The following is a 19,224-nucleotide window of genomic DNA, read 5'->3' as shown; positions in this document are numbered from 1 at the left end:
ATTGGACCAAAAATTCTGAATCTGATTCAGAAATCTGCAGACTTGACTGAATTTTGTGCCAACTAGTTGGGCAGAAACAATATTGCATTATAATTAAAACATAAATGCGTAAAATAATAAAAGTTTAGAATAAAAATTCCTATATTACACAAAATGGACTGTTATGTTAGAATGCTGATCAAAAACACCTGGAGCTCAAAATGCTGTTTCATGCAGTGATAGCTGTTTTCAAGTGAACAGCTACCTTTTATCTTTTGTTCGGTAAAAATTGGAAATACCAGGGCTGACCCAGTGAAGGTGTACGGAGTTTAAAGAGAGAAGAACAGTCTAAATATGAAGAGTTCATGTGTTAAACAAGTGAATAAAACAAAACACAACTCCAGGTTTGTTTTTTGATGAGGAAACAACATTATAACAGATTATAAAATACCGTAAACTTGGAGCTTTAAGGAAATTGTGCATCTAAATCTTTATGAAATTAGAAATACAAGCATGAATGTTGTGTGTTGAATTGCGTCCCGGTTTCTTCAGAAAAGGCCAGCACAGTGCATGGAGTAGTTCAAACTGACATCTTAATTTTGATGCTTACAATTTTCCGACATTAACAGTTCATTTATCATAAAAATAAAAGAATAATCCAAAACAAAACATTTAAAACTCCAAAAATTCCCCCCAAAATATTTCCAGTCTTTTTCCTGGATGTTTAAAGTAAATCAGGACCCAACCAATACTTCCATAATGTGATCAAGTTCTGTTAAATCTATCTTGAAAGGCTGATTGGACGAAACTTGGGGGGCGGGACCATTGTATGGCGACGCTAGCGATTTGATGAGGTCGTCCGCAGTTACCACGGGCGCTATTTTGGAAATCCCGCCCACTGCTGTCGCTATGGCCGCACTTCCTGTCGTCGTTGATGTCGTTGTTGTTGTACAGGGATCAAAATCGTACATAGACGTGTCAATATCAGCAAATAGGACGTCATCTAAAGCTAAATCGGAAAGGAAACCGGATGGCGAAGAAGAGGGCGGGTCCGGGGATAGGCTACCTCCAGAGGGCAGTGTGGGTAAAGGGTCCAATAACCGGAGTTCTGCCTGCAAGACGCTAGCTGGTTCCGGTTTAACGCGGTGCTCTCTGGCTAGCTGGGAGGTAGAAATGGTTAGCGTGTTACCATTAGCTGATATTGTCCGTGAAGTAGCGATATCCGGCTCCATTGATTGGAATCTTGCGGGACGTGGCGATACGGGAGGAGTGGGTGGAGTCGCGATGCTAAAGGTCGCATTCTCCATACTCTCCATGTTATCGTCCTCTAGTAACGACGCAGGAGTGAGACACGCCTCTAGAGGGCAGTCCTGAGGCGGCAGCGAAGGCAGGGGAGGCGGATTGGGTGAAGCGGGTGATCCCATTGGGTGCGGCGACAAAGGAGGTGGGCCCATTAGCAAAGCAGAAGGCTGCGATTGGACAAGGACTCCGAACGTGGGCGGTGCTTGGCGGTATCCTTCGTCCAGTGGGTCGTCAGGAGGAGGGGAGGGGGGGAGGAGCAGCGGTCGCAGGGTTCCGTCTTGTTTGAGCTCGTCTTGGATTCTTCGGAGCATGTTGTTGATGAGTACGCGGCGTTGCAGGCTAGGCTCGCCAGGTCGCTGCGTGTAGAGTTTCATGAGGGAGATGTTGAAAATGGTTTGGCGTTGGAGAGTGTACGAGACTTTGGACAGACCCTCCGGACAAGAGCCCGCCACCTCCAGCGCTTTGCCTTCCAGACCCGCTTCATCCTCATCCAGCTTCCGTTTGTGGCCTTTACCGAACATAAATCTGAAACAAGACAGAAATGCCAAAGTTAGAGGTGTTCCTTAATATTTTTTAAAGAAGACAAAATGTCCTTGTGTCTGCTATAAAGTTATAATCTATGACACCCATGGATCATTATGTTATAGTTTGGAGATTTAAAATAACAGTATTGGTCTAACATGTCCACTGACTTCTGGATTAGAAGGTTGCAAATGTTGAGGTTGACGTTGCTTTAAACGTCATCATAACAAAGGAGCAATGACGTCTTGAATAGAGGAGAAAACCTACTCAAACATGTACGAATCACACTAAATACAACTTCAAGATTCTAAATGAAAACTATAAAATGGTTAAAAGCTCTTTTTGAATAATAGGTCCTCTTTAAATTATTTGACATGTTTTGGTTTGAAATTTCTGTTAAAGGCAATATTCTGAGGACTTTTTACCTTTCAAAAGGGGATTTTGTTTGAAATTGTTATTTGCTAATGTTATGGCAATGGTCCTAATTTTTTATCATTCTGAAATTTTTCTGGTGGAGGGCAATCCACCAGCTCTCCATGATGTGATTACTTGCCAAGAATGTTCCACTGTATGACATTAAACTTATCTCCATGGAGACAATCAGAAACATTGTACTCGTTTCATGTTAAAATGCAAATACAACTTGAACCAATTTAGACAATTATTTACTGTTACATCTAAAACATACTTGAATAATTTTAAAATACATACATTTTATATACATGTATGATATCTGAATCTGTGGTAGTAGAAAACTCTTTTTGAAGCTTTTGTGAATCTTTTATTTAGCCTCAAAATGCTGTATTTACAAAGTTTACCATTAAGGTATATTAGAGGGACCACTGGTTTATTTAAGTGGTTTATGGAGGAGGAGTTAACTCTAGTTTTATAAAATAATAAAGTAATAATAACTTAAACATTTTTATAGCCTGTAAAGTGAATACAATTTACATAACAAATCATTTCTGCCTTGGGTTTTTACTGCAGCTCCATGTTACTCTGCTGCCCTCTTTTGGTGAACAATAGTCACTGTGTCACCTTCACTGTGACCCTTTACTTCATAAGCAGCACAACTAGAGACACACCACTTTTCTCTTACCAATATAACGTCTTTATACCATAAATCAAGTCTCTAATCAAATGTAGTTTTATTTTTGTCAAATCTGGTCGTGTTATTCCAGTAAAAGCACAAAATGCACTAGATCATTTATCGTTTCACCAATATAAAAAAACGACATGCCAAATAAATGCATTTCTGTGAAAGGTAAACCCGAGCATTTTTCAAGGTCGCATTTTAAAGTTTTGATCCCTTAATAGTAGGGTTGACAAAATAAATCAGTATAACAATTTTTAGAAACATGCGGTGCTGCAAACATTAGTGTTGTCACGATACTAAAATTTCAAACTTGATTTCGGTACTAAGAAAGTGAGTACAGATTCTGATACCACGATGATAATATAAAACACTCTTTATTTAGACGATAGAATATTACTTTGAAAATTACATCGTAGTAATTTCTTTTATATTTCCAAGAGGCCTTATATCTGTGTAATCCCTCAGTCGTCTAGGTAGGTTCCATCCATGGGCGTATACTAGTCTATGTGTCTTATACTTATTCTGATACAACTCAAGATCATTCTAAATCTATTCAGGAAAGGTTCATTTCTGTCCTGTGAATGTGACTTTTGTAGTATCAATACTTGGTCAAATGAGTATCTAGTTTCGATACTAGTTTCAATAGTGTGGACATTGCCTGTGCATGTGTAAGGTTAGCCTCAAATATAGTAGCATGAATCGCTTCTCAACTACTTCATATTGAAGAGAAGTAAGATGGGAGCTTAGTCAGGTCTTAACCACTCTGAGCTGAACCTGTCCAAAGGATTTAAAGAAACAGGCATTCACTAAACCAGACAAGCAGAAAGGTAGTACAGCCTTCACAATAGAACTGCAAGATTAATCGCAACTGAACTGACTGAAAATGCAATGTGAATGGACGCAATTAGCAAATCGCAAAGGCTGCAGTTTTTGAAGTACCATAATTTCCTCCACAAACAAACTATCTGGTCTTTTTCTGCACAAAAACTGCTAACCCTGTAGTTTAGATCTGTACAAACATGTTCTAAAATGTGATTCTTGGATTACTTTGTCAGTTCATAGTTCAGCCTTTTTGTCAATTCTTCTGGTTTGCATGTAAACTTTGAACAGAATCTATTATTAAAACGCAACGCCTGTCAGAAAAATCACAACTAGATATTTTCCCCAAATCGTTGAGCTCATAATCCCCAATCCTCAAAATATAAGGTGTATATCTGTTATAGAGACTAGTATTGCCCAGAAATGTCCTGAAAAGTCATCTATCAAAGTTACAAAAAGATAAAGACTAAAAGGTTTAATGACAATAATTTCTTCATGTTCTACTGCACTGCACTGAAAAGGAGCAAAGCATCATGGTCAATCCTCTGCTTTATCAAGCTACTGTTGCAAAATAATGCATTTTAGACCCATGCTTGAGAAAACATTACTCATAGGGTTTCAAAACCTAATCATGATTTTTGTAACAGTAATGCAGCTGGGAATACAGATGTAAAAAAAAGAAAAAGTGCACATTGTAAACAACACCAGAGCATTAACATTTGAGAGAAGACTGAAATCTGAACTGATAAACTAATACAAGAATCCCACGCATTTCAGAACATGTTTGTAGAGGTCTAAACTAGAGGTACAACAAGATTTTTTGCCCTTTGCGATTTGATAATTGCGCCAACTCAAATAGCAGTTTCAGTTCGATTGCGATATATGGAACACCCCTAATTTGTTATAAGGTAAAAATCAATAAATGTATACTGGGGTATTTCAGAACTGTGGTACATATAGTTACCTATAGTCACATGTAGTTGTTATTAAGATAGCTGATAGTAGGTGGTGCATGCTAGAGTCACACAGTTATGTAAGAGGTTTCAGTAGCTCAGGATCACAGGCCACAGGCAGCAGCACAGCCCCTCCCCCAAAGAGAGGAGAGACATACTTTAGAATGAAAGAGAGACGGAAGGGAGAGGGGGAGGAGAGGAGGAAGAGGAGGACAGGAGGAGAGAGAGGGGGGAGGAGAGGAGGGAAAAGGGTGGTATACAGCAGGACCGGAAAGAGAAGCAGATCAGGAGTAGATGTGAAGTCTAGTGAAATAGCAGTAGTAGTAGCAGATATATTAGAGGGACTAGTCGTGGGAATAGTCATAGCAGTAGTATCAGTAGAAGTAGCAGTAATAGCAGTAATAAAGTAGGTAGTAGTGGGAGGTAGTAGGAGAAGTAGTGGCAGCATGGTGGCAGAGTTGCTCGCACGGTTGCCTCACAGCAAGAAGGTAACAAAACTGTTTTGATTCCCCGACCACCTGGGTCTTTCTGTGTGGAGTTTGCATGTTCTCCCTGTGTCTGGGTGGGTTTTCTTCAGGCACTCCGGTTTCCCCCATCAACCCAAAACATGCACGATCGGTCAAATCCTCCAGCTAAAGTAGTCCCGACCAAGACTAGCTCAAGATCTGGAGATGGGTACCTTGAAGTGCTCCAGTGGCATTGAAGGATGGGCCAACTGCAGAAAACAAATTTCCCTGTGGAGACAATAAAGGCTAAGCTTAAATCTTAGTACTAGTGGTAGTATAATGGTACTTCCACTCAACTGCTGGTAAGAGTTCTGTAGCCTCATCTTCCCTGGGGTAAACTGACATAAGCAGGGCTAGTAATCTGCACCACCAAACACTCACTATACCACCCACCAATCCATATATAGGAAAGCTGATTAAGGTGTCTTGCTCAGGGACACAAATGTAGCATGCACTAGTCTCAGATATTGCATTATTCCCGTCTCTTTGCAAACAGGAAAGTAAACTACCATTTCTTATAGTAGATCAATCTTTGGGATTGATTTGGCAACCCTCTAGTGTGTGGGTGAATGATCTACCACTAAGCACTGACAGGTAAAGTCTGGACAGACAGGTATGAATGCACCAATTTGTTGTACTGATAAAGCACAGAGAGCATGTGAAAGAGGCAGCAGAGCAGTGCTTCTCTGCAGTGTCTCTGAGGGTAATCCAGAGTGACAGCTCCAGCAGTCAATCCCTGTCCTTCTCCACAGCGCAAGCCCCACCTCCAACAAGACACAGAAACGGGAACACGATTCACACTGAACTCGACTACCAGAGATGAGCATGTTTGATCGTATCTGACAAATATTGGATACGACTTGCAACGTATATTTTTTTTTTAAAATCAAGTATTTACTATTGTGTGTCTCTGTGTATCTGACCCAAACTGCACTCACAGGACGACACCTGCTCAGGAGTTCATGCAAAAACTATTATTTATGCAGAAAAAGTAATAAGAAACAATGTATTTATATAAAGACAGATTAAAGTTGTGAATCATGAGTTTAATCTGCCTTTTTACATATAAATACCAAAAAATACAAAATCTTTAGCTAACTCACTCATTCCCTTCACTTTTCTAATACTGCCCCATAAAAATCCTTATAATGTAAATAAAATCATTAGTCAACACCATCGATCAGTTAATTGACTAAACAACTAAAGGCCTACAGCCCTAAAATATATTTCATATATATTTCTGAAACAAATTTAACAAGAAAATGCTGCAATGCCATCTGAACATTGGAAAGCTGAAGGAAAATAAAGAAATAGTTTAAATAATTTTAGTAAACAAAAACTGAATTCTTTCAACTGGAGTGAATACGTCCAAGTAGCCATAAAATTTAAATATCAATCTGCAAAATTTTGTAAATGGGTACAAGAGTAAATATTGTTTGTAGCGCTTTTCAAGGATAAAATTTAAAAAAAAAGCTTTACAAAGAGAACTGAAAGTTTAAAAAGTCACAGAGCGAGAGTAAATCTATTACTTTCATCAAACTGTTACCCAAGATGAACCCGGCCCATAAACCATGTAAGCTAACTCCTGCGCCTCACCTTAGATAACCTGCCTCTGGATTTAAATGTTGCTTCAAACATTGTCCGAATGTTTGAGGAGAACAGTGCGTGATAATAAAGTAGGTCAGAGCCTCCGCGAAACTATCGGCTCATAATGAGACTATAAAGTTACACAATGTAACTTTTCTGGTAATTTGTTTGTCTATTGAGGACTCTGTGCACAGTAAATATGCAGGTTTTTGAGCAATAAAATGTAATTTGGTTATTACAAAATACATACCTTTAATGGCATACTGTGGAATATTTTAGGCAAAGTAATAAAAAAAGTTATCAAGTGCACCTTTGACAGCATTGGGTAATGGAGTGATTATTGATTTTGGTTTTTGCCATCAGCTTTTATGGTACACAATTTGCTAAAGGGATATTTCATCTCAATCTTTTACAGTGCAGAAATTAATTGTTCTGATGATGAGGGTCAAAGTCTTACCTCTAACACTACTAACTGCTTTAACTTCTAAAATAATAATAATCATTTTGCACTTCCTTCTCCAAACTAGTCATAACTATACTTTTGTAGCCACAGTTGCCCTGGGGCTTACTGGCAGAAAAATAGTGCATTCATACAGTTAAGGTGGACACAATAGTATGAAGGAATAAAACCACCAAACACTGCTACAAACACTAATCACTGCAACTGCACAAATACTTTTGATCACATGGTCCAGGTCCAGAACTAAGGCTGCAATATTAATCGTGATCGAATCGAAATTTAAATGGACACAATCAGACAATCACAAAGGCTGCAATTTTGAAGTGCCATAATTTCCTTCGCAAACAACAAAATCTCCGGTCTTATTCTGCATAAAAACTGCTAACCCTGTAGTTAAGATCTGTTCAAACATGTTCTGAAATCTGATTCTTGTATTAGGTTGTCAGTTTATATTCAGTCTTTTTGTCAATTCTCCTGGACACGGAATGTGAACTTTGAATAGAATACTAAAACCTAATCACAATCTCAGTGCGTCTCAGAAAAAAAATCCAAATCCTGCAGCCTTGTCCTCAACTTTCCACATGTTTAAGTACAACGTGTATATAAAATAACTCTTAACCAATTCTGACTTTTGAGAATAAAGACAGAAAGTCAGAGGCAGCTGCTCCTGAGTCACAAACAGAAACATACCAGAGGCCCCACCCCTGCATTCCTCTGTCCTCTGCTCCCACAATAGTAGAAGTACTACTATGACTATTACTAGATCTAGTCCTACTACTGATACTATTACATTTCTCTATCCATTACTTTTACCACTACTGTTACTATTATTATCACAACTATTACCCCTACTATTACCATACTATACTATACAACTACTTTTCATAATACTTCTATGACTATTGAATTAATTACTTTATTTTAATATATTCAAACATGTATTTAATTTGTATTAATCCCATGATTATGTTACAGACAATGTAAATACCAGAAGCCAAACCCCTCACGTGCATCTGCTCATTATTTACAACAATTACTACTATTGCGGCGACTACTACTACTACTGCTCCTGCTACTACTGCTCCTGCTACACTATTTTAATAATAAGGTTAGGGAACATAGACTTTACAAATAAACCGGATTTTCAAGCCTTGTATTATTTATCTCTCATCTCTTTTTTTGAGGGGTTAGGGTTATTGATAAAGGTCACTGATAAAGATGTAGCTTACAAATACTTCCCTGTAGTACGCCTTTGAGTCGATTAAAGGGCCCACTATTACCCGATTTTCTGATCTATGTTATGTTGTTTCCTCATCAAAGACATACCGAGAGTCTTGTTTCATTGACACATGTTTAACACAAACCCTGCATATTTAGACCGAGTTCTTCTCTCAAACAGAAAGCACTCTGTTACACATTGTGATGTCATGTGCTAATACAGACGTTTTCCACTGTGTTCATGCAGTGCCTGTCATTAGAATCTTTCTAATATTTACTTTCATAGATTTTTTTCTTGGTTGTGCCTTGCAACACTGGAAATTCTCCATTGTGGGACAAATAATGGTTCTCTTCTCTCATCTACTGAACAAAAGGTAAAAGACAGCAGTTAACTTGAAAACTACCACTACATGACATCACAGGGTGGAACAGAGCATTTTGACCTTTGGAGATGTACAGACTAATAATAAAGGATTACTCAAACATGTGTAAATGAAACAAAACACAACTCTGGGTATGTTTTTGACGAGATAACAACATTCTAACATGGCTTAAAGCTTACAAGAATCTATTTTGTGTATATGGCCTTTAATCGTTGCACATAATCCGTTGATCAAGAATTTCTTCAAACTACAGCCCTGCAGTTCTGAGAGTCGACTTCAAATTTAGACTTGCACCTTAATTAACCTTTGACTCTTGAACATGTGACCGTCTTTGAAACAGGACTCTGCTATAGAGAGAAAGATGAGCTCAGAGTGAATACAAACAGGACAACAGAAGGAACCTGTGCAGTGCTAAATCATAGGAGAAAACAAAAGAACTGAGCCTATGCAGTACCACCTGATGACATAATGCAGTGGTATTTTGAGCTTGAATTAATACTATACTGGTGAATGGATATCAGTGGTAATCTTGGAAAATGTGAAGTATAGGTTTAAATATAATGGTTTGGTTTACATCTTTGGTCTATTAATGAATGCAATAAAACTACTATTTGCAGGCTGGTGTTTGGATAGAAATTGTTTTGTAGATACTTAAAGGCAAAGTATTTGTTATCGGAACTGACAAAGCAGGATCAGTGCATCCTACACAAGAGTGGAGAAAACAAGATCTTATGGCTGTTGTAATTTATGATTCATAGTATTTTTTGTCATCAAAGAGCAGAAAAGTATGTAATAACCGTAATCCTGGTGTATAAAATCTGGAAAAAAATACTTTAAGAGGGGTATTACAAAACATAGTTAGATCTCCATGTAACCTTTAGTTGTTATAAATACTATATTCACAAAAAAAATAATTAGCATGTTTTATAAGTTTTACTTTAATTTTTAATGCTCTCCGTTTCCCCTCCGAGCTAAGTGACTCCTTCAGAACACTATCACAACATCATCAGCGCGCATCCCGCTAATGAAACTACTGTACATCGCATCAGGCTTGTCAAGTTGTTGTGTACACTTTTGTATCATAGTTTTGTATATTTATGGAGAATTGTTGTGTGGGAGCATGGATGACGTAGGCTTGTGAGCTGAATATTAGACAGACTCTTAGGGATCAAGTAGGGTCCGAGAGAGATCGCTAAAATACTGAAATATGCATGGATGTCCTCTAACAACTCTTCGGGCGTGTTTTTGATGAGGCAACAACATTATAACATGGTAGAAATACATTAGAAGTACATTATGGGGCTGCACAATTTGAAACACAAAATACAATATCTATCCATCTATCTGCATATCCAGAACAGATTTGTGTTTTAAATGAAATATTCAGATACAAGTGCACTTTCTACAATGTCCAGGAGCCTTTGAGATTTGAAAGAAGACTGAAATCTGAATGAACAAACTAATACAAGAATCCCATTCATTTCATGTTTCAACTTGTTTGTAGAGGTCTAAACAGCTTTTACAGAATAACACAGAATATTTTGTTATTTAGAGAAGAATATGTTACTTAAATAAGTGCAGTGTTCAGATCAAACAGTGATTATTCTTGCAGCCGTAGTACACTGCCTCGGTCTTACACACGGCCTGTGTCTTGTGCACTGGTCCCTGGTCTGTAATGGCTCTCTGCATGCAGGCCTCGTGTGCAGAGTCCTGGTGCAGAGTGAGACTGCAGTCATGTTATGATAGTGTAACCGGATACACTGCTTTCCATGCCGAGCACCCCCCCCCCCCCCCCCTCCCCTCATAACCCTCTCCTCATCTCTGCTCCTCTCCCCCTCCCCTCTCTCTCCCTTCTTCCTCTTCTCTCCTTCTCCCCCTTTCTCTCTCCTCTCCCCAACCTCCTCTGTCCCACCTATACCTTCCCTCTCTTTCTCCCCGCCCCCTCCCTTCCTCCTCCTCTGCTAGCTCTCCTCCCGCCTTTCTTTTCGTCCTCCTCTGTTCTCCTTCCTCTTTCCCTCTCTCTCCCTACTTCCTCTCCCTACTCCCCTTTTCTTCCTCCTTCCTGCCTCTCCTTTCTCTCCCCCTACCTCGCTGTCCCGCTCCTCCTTCTGTCACTCTCCCTCCCTCTCTCCATCCTCCTCCCTCCTCCTCTCTCTCCCTCAATTTCCCACCATCTCCCTCTGTCACTCTCCCTCCCTCTCCATCCTCCTCCCTCCTCCTCCCCTCTCTCTGTCTCTCCATTTCCCACTATCTATCCCACTTCTTTGCCCTTTCTTCCCCACTACCTTCCCCCTCTCGCTCCTCCTTCCTTCCCTTCCTTTTCTACCCCTCTCCTCCTCTTCCCCTCTTTCTCTCTCCACACCATGGGCTATTTGAGGTCTATGTGCACTGAACACACAGAGCTAACCAGGCTACGCTAATGTAGCACCAAGCACATGGACCAGGAGCAGGGCGGGCTCACTGCAGAACGTACCACCACTGAAGAAAATATGGACAATAAATTAAAATATTGAAAATGACAGCTTATATCAAAAAATATTCTAAATGTGCAATATCTTTAAATAAATATGAAATTCACAGCAGAACAAAACATTTTAGTTTGTACCTATAATGAGTCATACAGTAGAAGTCGCTTAGTCAACTTGCTACAGCTCAAATCTCACCACACTACAGAAAAATAACAAAATGTTTCCCACTAGTGCAAAGAAAAAGTCCCCATGATAAATATTAACCCCGAAGAAATTTTGTTCCAGCTCTCAAGCATTGAACAACAAAGTGATTGGTAATAAACTGGTATAAACTAGGACTAAATCGGGACTAAAGCCGTGCTATAAGTCACAAAGGGGACAATTCCATTTGAATAAAAAATAATAAAACAAAAAAAACAAAGAAAATCTATCATTTATTCATTTATTGTATTTATACATTTACAGCCTATCAATAATCTTTAAAGTTTGAAAGGGACCAGACGAGTTCAGATGGGTTGCAAATTTGGGGAGAACATTTTTTTTTTATTACAACTATATTTTTTTTCTTTTATTAATATCAATAATTGTTGAAGTCTGACATGAATCACATGTTTAATGATGGTTTTCAGAAAATGTTATTATTACTGGGGAAATTTTCTTAAAAATGTACACAACATTTTTGAAAGCCAACCCTCTCATCTTACTGTTTACCAAGTCACCATGGAAACCGTTTACATCACCATGAAACTGTTTACTCCACTACTGCTGTCATGGCAACCAGCTGTTTACAAGCACTAGAGGAGGAAAAAGCACATTGAAAGGTAAAAACAGTGTTTAAAATTAATATTTCCAAGTCTGTGTATTATAAATAATTTGTTCAATATTGGTGGACTTACTTTTTACATAATTAATACAGAAACAATGGCCTCTGCTCCTCAGCTTGGATAAGATGACCAACTTTCAAGTTCTGAATTTAAATTTAATAAACTTTTTTTCCCTTATACTATAATTGTTGTGTAAGTGGCTTTAGACTGGAGACAAACTTTGAAGGGTAGACTGAAAGTGAAGCAAACGGACCAATCACGCAGCAGGACAGATCACGTGACCACACAAAGCTCATGTGACAGGGGTCAGCTGTGCATCACACCAGAATCTCTTACATATTCCACCTGCAATAAAACCAACACTGTAAAATGCCTCCAAATAAATTAACTTTGAAGATTTAATAAAGAGAATTAAAAATGTCACAATTATAAACTGATTAACAAGCCAGGGAGTTTAGTGTTGCCAAAAATAGCAAAAATCAGATACTAATTAATACTAAAACTAGAATCAAAACTAGATACTAATTTGAACATTTAAAAAAAAAAAATCACACAAACAACACTTTTGACCTTTTCTGAACAGTTGTAGAATGATCTCGAGCTTCCGCAGAACTAGTATAAGACCACATGGTATGATAAAACACTATTATTTTTTCTCAATTTTTGTTTTGCTAGTAGTCAAATACCTCTGCATTTGACCTATCCTTCGATGTCTAAGTGTCCAGACCTTGGACTAGACTTGGTCGGGGCTACCTTAGCTGGACAATTACACAATGCACGTTATGGATTTGGGAGCTGATCAGTAGGGCTGCAACTAGCAATGATTTTAGTCATCGATAAATCAGCAACTTTTAGATCAATAATACAAATGCATGACAAAAAACAATACGCTACAACTTCACAAACCTGATGCAATGTGGAGTCATTTCATTAACAGGATTCACGCTGATTGTATTGTGATAGTGCTCTGAAGGAGGAGTGAGTGTGGGGGAGCAAAGAGAGTGGAGACTCAGAGCAGCAAAAACGAAAGTGAAACTTATAAAACATGTTAATACGTTGTTTTCAGCGAACATAGCATTTTTCAAAACAATAAAACATGGTGATCTAAATATGTTGTGTTAGCAATTAATACCCCACAGAAGTCTAATATCCCGTCTTTAAAGGAGCGGTGCAAGAAACCCAAATGTTCAAATCCAGGTTTGGTCAGGAATACCTAACTGGAGGATTTGCAAGTTGATATCGTTGTGAATTTGTGGACTTGTTGCCTGGTGAAAGCCTCTTCATTGTAGTGGCTGACTTCCTTACATATGTGACTAAACTTCCATATTGTGCTCTTTTGCCTGTTCGACTGACACACTTGGCTCAGTGGAGTTTGAGTCAAAACTCTTGTAATCGCAGCTCGTACACTCATCTCTTTAAGTCTATAAATAAAAAGACGAAGTGCAGGCAGATTTAGGTCAACTCCAGTCTACATGCTCCCTCTCTCTCTATGACTATTCCTCCTCTCTCTCCGCTTTCTGCCGTCAACACTCTCCCTCCCTCCTTCCCTCACGACTCTGCCACAGTAACACAGAGAGAACGTGCACACTCCACTCAGAGCGATCGGGAGTCTAACCCAAAACCTCCTCAATGAGAAGAGGAGAGAGGGTAACCACTCTGCCACAGTAGAAGTATTTAGTCAGTTTCTCTGCAGTAAACTGTGAAGTGGAACTAGATCAGACCGAAACACTATTTTATGATGCTGTGTTTGCCCAGACTTAGACCTAAGTGCTTTCCCTGTGCCTCTGATATATTCGTCCAAAAATCCATGCCTGATAAATTACTTAACTAGTATCAAAATTAGATAATAATTATAACAAGTATCTTAAGTTTACTAAAAATAGCCAGAATGTTGTTGAACTATCCAAACTTGTACGCTAAAAGGGGAAAAAACTGACTATAATTGCAGGGCTACAATCTCACGTTGGTAGTAGAGAATGGCTTTCTGTGTGGAGTTTGCATGTTTTCCCCGTGTCAGTGCAGGATTCCTGTGGGTACTACGGTTTCCCCCATCAAACCAAAACATGCACAACAGGTCAAATCCTCCAGCTGTGGTAGTCCTGACTCTCAAGATCTTGAGCTAGTCCCAGTTCTCCTGAAAACGGGTCAAATACAGATGACAAATTTCCCAATAAAGGATGAACTTAACCTTATCAATTTGCAATCTTATGGGGACATTTAATATATTTTTGTTTGATAACAGTTAATGAAACAAACATAATGTGATTTTAATATGTTGCAATACAGGAGTAAATACTGATTTGAACAATTGCAAAGGCCTTTTTAAATAATTCAATTCATATTTACATTTGGTATTTGCATCTTCAAACTCCAAAATCTGACTTTTTTGACAATCAACTTATCAATTGCCTTTTTTGTTTAATCTTAATTAATAAATCATAATAATAATTGCATTTTAACAAAGTACTGCAGAAAAGCGCTATTGTTATGCATCATTGTTATAACCTAAAGTCTGCAGTCCCTGGTGTATGCTAACAGCTAAGCAGACACTTCCTGGAGCAAACACGGAACCTGAGAAAAGACAAAGCAGAGTGAATGAGGCCGGATCAGATGGAGAGAGTGAATGAAGAGACCGGAGGAGTGGTGCAGGGTGACAACATGTGACCACGTTGTGTTCGGGGGTGTACACTGTGTGGGAATTATACATTTGGGGTTAAAAATAGATAGGATTTGGGGTAAGTATTTCTGGGTGGTATAATCCCAAAACATAAAATTCTAGTGTTTTGATAACTGCCAGACGATATTTTCTATTTTGACACCATAATTTAAAAACAAAATAATTGCTCACTCACCTCATGCACTCACTAGCCATTAGATCAGTGCGTGCCAATACATTTTTTTTTTTTTTTCTCAGAGATGGTTCACATTTGTCCAGGTTTAGTCCAAATTTTAATGTGGTGGGTGGGTATTTTATGTAAAGATATGAGTTAAATCGGTCAAATCAAGTAGTAACTAGAGTACTAAAGTAGAGATGTATCTCCAGAAAATGAATGGAAGTCAATGAAATGGCCTCAAAAAGTAACACGTGTGCAACTGTGTATGCATCTGCAGATAACACGTTGACCCCTCCACCCAAACTTTACCTGATATCAGAGAAAAATAAAGTTTAAAGATTTTTTTTCATAATTCCAACATATACATCACAATAATACTAAACAACAATTAATAAATATCAAAATATACAGTGTTAGATATGATGACAGTAGCAGCCACAGATGACACACGGGAAAAGCTGGACCGCTCGTGACTAATGCGTCTAAAATGTAGCTTTGTTCGCACGACCGGGTGACATGGTGACAACTGGATAAACAGTTCAGCAACAAGCAGAGGTGTTTATGTTAATACAAGTAAATAAAAATATTATCTTGATTACAGCATTCAGATGATCACACAACACGTGCATGGACCATAAAATGAAGAAATATCTGTTTTCTGGGAGCTTACACTACACTTTTTGCTAATTTTATTTTAAATTAGCTCTTTGTGGCTGCAGCTTTTGATCAATATTCTAATTTCCGACATATAGAATGACAATTGAGATATTATCCATTTCTCGATACATGTTCCACTCCCAGTCAAATACTCAACCTTGATGCTAACAGCTAATGTTTTTAGCCTCACTTACACTGCTCCACTCCCTCAGTGCTCCAGTAGAGGGCGTGTCTGTGCATTTGTATAGTCAGAAGTCAAGGCTGAATTACTTTGCTTATTTTTCATGCAGATTAATTTAGTTAATACAACACTGTATACTGAGGCTCGGTACCAATTTCAACACCACAATGATAATAAAAACAGCTAATTTATAAATGCACAAAAGTAGAAGTACTTGTTAGCTCTGATAAAGGTCATTCTATGTCTCTCTCCTTTTGTAATTCATTTTCATGTAGTTTGACAGAGATAATTGCCATGCTATACACATTGTACAACACCAAAGCTCAAGCATCACATGACCTTCAAATGGAAACTCCAACTCTAAGTAAACAAATGAATCACATTGCATATCAAAAATGAAAACTTATGAAATACCAACAGAGACAGAGCCTAAAGCACTGTACATAAAACATGAACACTTATTTTAGCAGTTAGTAGCTTTAGTAGCAGAAATGTATCACGCAAGTCAGAGATCATAAAGTCAAATAAAACAATAAAATCACCTCATAACTCAAAATGAAAGCACTCCAGTTACAAATGCAAAGTGCAACCAGTTTAGTACAGCAACATTACATCAACATCTCAACCAAGACAGAAACATTAGCCAAAATTATACTCAAGTTACGTCAGATAGCCTAATATTATGACTCAGGCAAACGTACAATGAAATAGTCCACATAGAGTTAATGACTAGACTAGTAAAAGTAAAAAAGTACTTGGTGTAAAACTACTTGAGTACTGAGTGACTATTTTGGAGGCAGCGAGTCACTTTGTGTTATCGTGATTAGACGAGCAAAACATTAAATCATTTGAATTTTTTGGTTCTGACAACTAAAGTACCAGTCTGTCACTTTCTGGAGGTGACTGAACGATTCTACAGAAATAGAAAGTTAAAACCATACTTTGGAACATTGTGTGGAACATTATAGCCAGAGAAAGAACATTTCCATGGAGACAAGCAGAGGCTCTCCTACACTTACTTGAATCTTTTTTGGCTAAAACTTGCGTACTAAAATATCAGCCTATATCAATATATATAACGGAAAGAGTAGCCCACGCCAAAACTTCTACTCGAGTAAGATATTATTACTTTAAAATATTATAAATGTATTCAAGAAAAGCGTTTAAACTGACAATAAAGCTTCTTTGAATCTTTAAAGTAAAAAGTAGTGGTAGTAATAGTAGAGGGTAACTATAAAAGTACAGTCTGATACAAAAGTAGGCCTAAATAACTAATTACTACTAACCTGTTACTATTACTACAACTACTACTAGGTTTTAACATATAAGTGGCGATATTTTAATGAATGGTGCATTTACTAATCAACTACAAAGACCTAACCAAGCCAGTCTAAACTATCACCAACCCATTGACTTTAAACCACACGTGTCCCCCCCCCCCCCCCCCCCCCCCCCCCTCGTGAGGTGTGAGACCAGACCTGTAATGTTTATTCTGGCTTTAAAGAGCTACAATGCACGTTTTCAACAGCTCCACTGCGCAGCTACGTGCAAACCAAACCAGCTTTAGCGCATAAACCATTAACAAACAACTACTACTGCTACTACAGCGACCCTACGCCAAGACGCAACGTGAACACAGCGAGGACAGAGCGGCAAAAAACGCATGTTGTGTGGAGTTTTAAATGCCATTTTGCACGAACGAGTAGTAAGTGCACGTAGTATGCTCTTATCTCCGTATCTGACACTGGCTTGGACGCCCCATTTGCAAACACAGAAACGAATTATATCATTTTAACCAACGTGCGTAAAAGTCCGAACTAAACAGCAGTTAAGTTGGTTTGGTTTTCGGTCATTTCGCGCGGTATTTTAAAGTAGTGAGAATGCATGTTTCTACTTTTGGCTTATTTGACGTGGGCAGCCGTTGCATTTTAGATGAAAAAAGTTTAGCAGACAACACTCGCCGCTGGAAGAAGGCGCAGACTCGTATCTTGGAGTCAGCACGGTCTATGCGTAAAACGGCACCAAAAGCGTTGCATTTACAGTTTAATTTCACGTTTGAACAACTCAAAGTTTCGACTATGGACATCTCTACCTTCAACACTTCCAATGACCGCCCAGAAAACATTAGAAATAGGTTATCAGCAATTGCGTAATCGCCGCTCAGATAATATTCGGAATGTTTGTTTTGTAATTTTTTTTTATTTTTTTTTTTTTAGCATGGATTAGAAGACTTACCACATTTAGGTCCAGCGGGGAGTGGAGCAGAAACATGGGGAGCTCGGAAACGCTTAGCTGGGTCACGGAGGGGAAAACAAGCCGTGTGTGCCCAGCCGGAGACTCCGACACACAATGGCGCTGAGAGGAGGAGGCGGAGGAGAGGGAGGAGGTGGAGGAGAGGGAGAGGGAGGAGGAGGAGGAGAGGGAGGGGGAGAGTACGGCGGCTCGGCTCGTAGGAACGCAGAGGCGCATTCAAGGGCCGTGGGACGAACGATCCACGACACTGCTGCTGCTGATACATATGTGTGGTGGGCTACACGTGTGGGTGCAGCACTGATGACGATACAAGGTGATGCAGTGTGTACTATACGTAATAATCCCGTGAACAAAGCGTGAATTAATTCGTTATAAGATTTTTAAACGTTCAAATTGTGATAAAGAGTAGCCTCCATCTATGAAAGTTGAGATAATGTTGTCAAAATAAATAAAATAATGAATAAAAATGAATTATTATATGCTGAAATACGTAATTACAAGTGATGTCCGGCTTATTTGAGGCTTTGATTGTTTTTATAATGTTGTTTTGGTTAGTAGGTTATTTGGATCAGGAATATTATTGGATGAGACATTTAAATAGTCATCGAAAATATGAAGTTAATGATAAGAGCATAAAGGTGAAGTTAAGTCAAGATAAAATACCTGGCTAAAACTGCCCTGATTCTTCTAATATAAATGTATTAATAATTTCTTGAAAACTTTGAGGAAAAAAACAACAAAACAAATAGGCCCTGTTTAAAATCAGCATGTAGCCCATACCTTAAACTTCAATTTTATACTTTTTTGATGGCTTCAACTCATGAATGCAATAGTGTAAAATTGTGTAATAAACTGTTATGTGACTGTATGGTAGTCATCTTTTGTCCGAGGTGTCCCTGAATGCATCTGGAGGAACAGCAGCTGCCCCAGTGACTCCCCCCACCCTCCTCTCTCACAAACACAGTCGGTATGCACCCAACATTTCATCTGTCTCTCTCTGTGTCTCTCTCTGTGTCTCTCTCTCTCTCCCCCTCTCACCCTCTGACTGTCTCTCTCACCCTCTGTCTGTCTGTCTGTCTCTCTCTCCATCTTTGTCTGTCTCTCTCTCCCTCTCTGTCTGTCTCTCTCTCTCTGTCTGTCTCTCTCTCCCTCTCTGTCTGTCTCTCTCTCCCTCTCTGTCTC

General features: G+C 38.7%; 1 protein-coding gene across 1 annotated transcript; it reads right to left on the bottom strand.

The window, feature by feature from the left end:
- Positions 1–106: 106 nt before the first annotated feature.
- sertad2b (SERTA domain containing 2b) lies at positions 107–18,237 on the bottom strand. Its single transcript, XM_033980271.2, has 2 exons — positions 18,025–18,237; positions 107–1,806 (listed from the first exon to the last, which is right to left on the bottom strand). The coding sequence occupies exon 2, from the start codon at positions 1,800–1,802 to the stop codon at positions 714–716; it is 1,089 nt and encodes a 362-aa protein (XP_033836162.1). The 5' UTR covers positions 1,803–1,806; positions 18,025–18,237; the 3' UTR covers positions 107–713.
- Between the last annotated feature and the right edge of the window lie 987 nt (positions 18,238–19,224).

Source organism: Periophthalmus magnuspinnatus, chromosome 15 (genome assembly GCF_009829125.3).
Source record: "Periophthalmus magnuspinnatus isolate fPerMag1 chromosome 15, fPerMag1.2.pri, whole genome shotgun sequence".
NCBI classification, from domain to species: domain Eukaryota; kingdom Metazoa; phylum Chordata; class Actinopteri; order Gobiiformes; family Gobiidae; genus Periophthalmus; species Periophthalmus magnuspinnatus.
The sequence above is the reverse complement of the archived record's forward strand: the minus strand, read 5'-3'. Positions and strand labels throughout refer to the sequence as shown.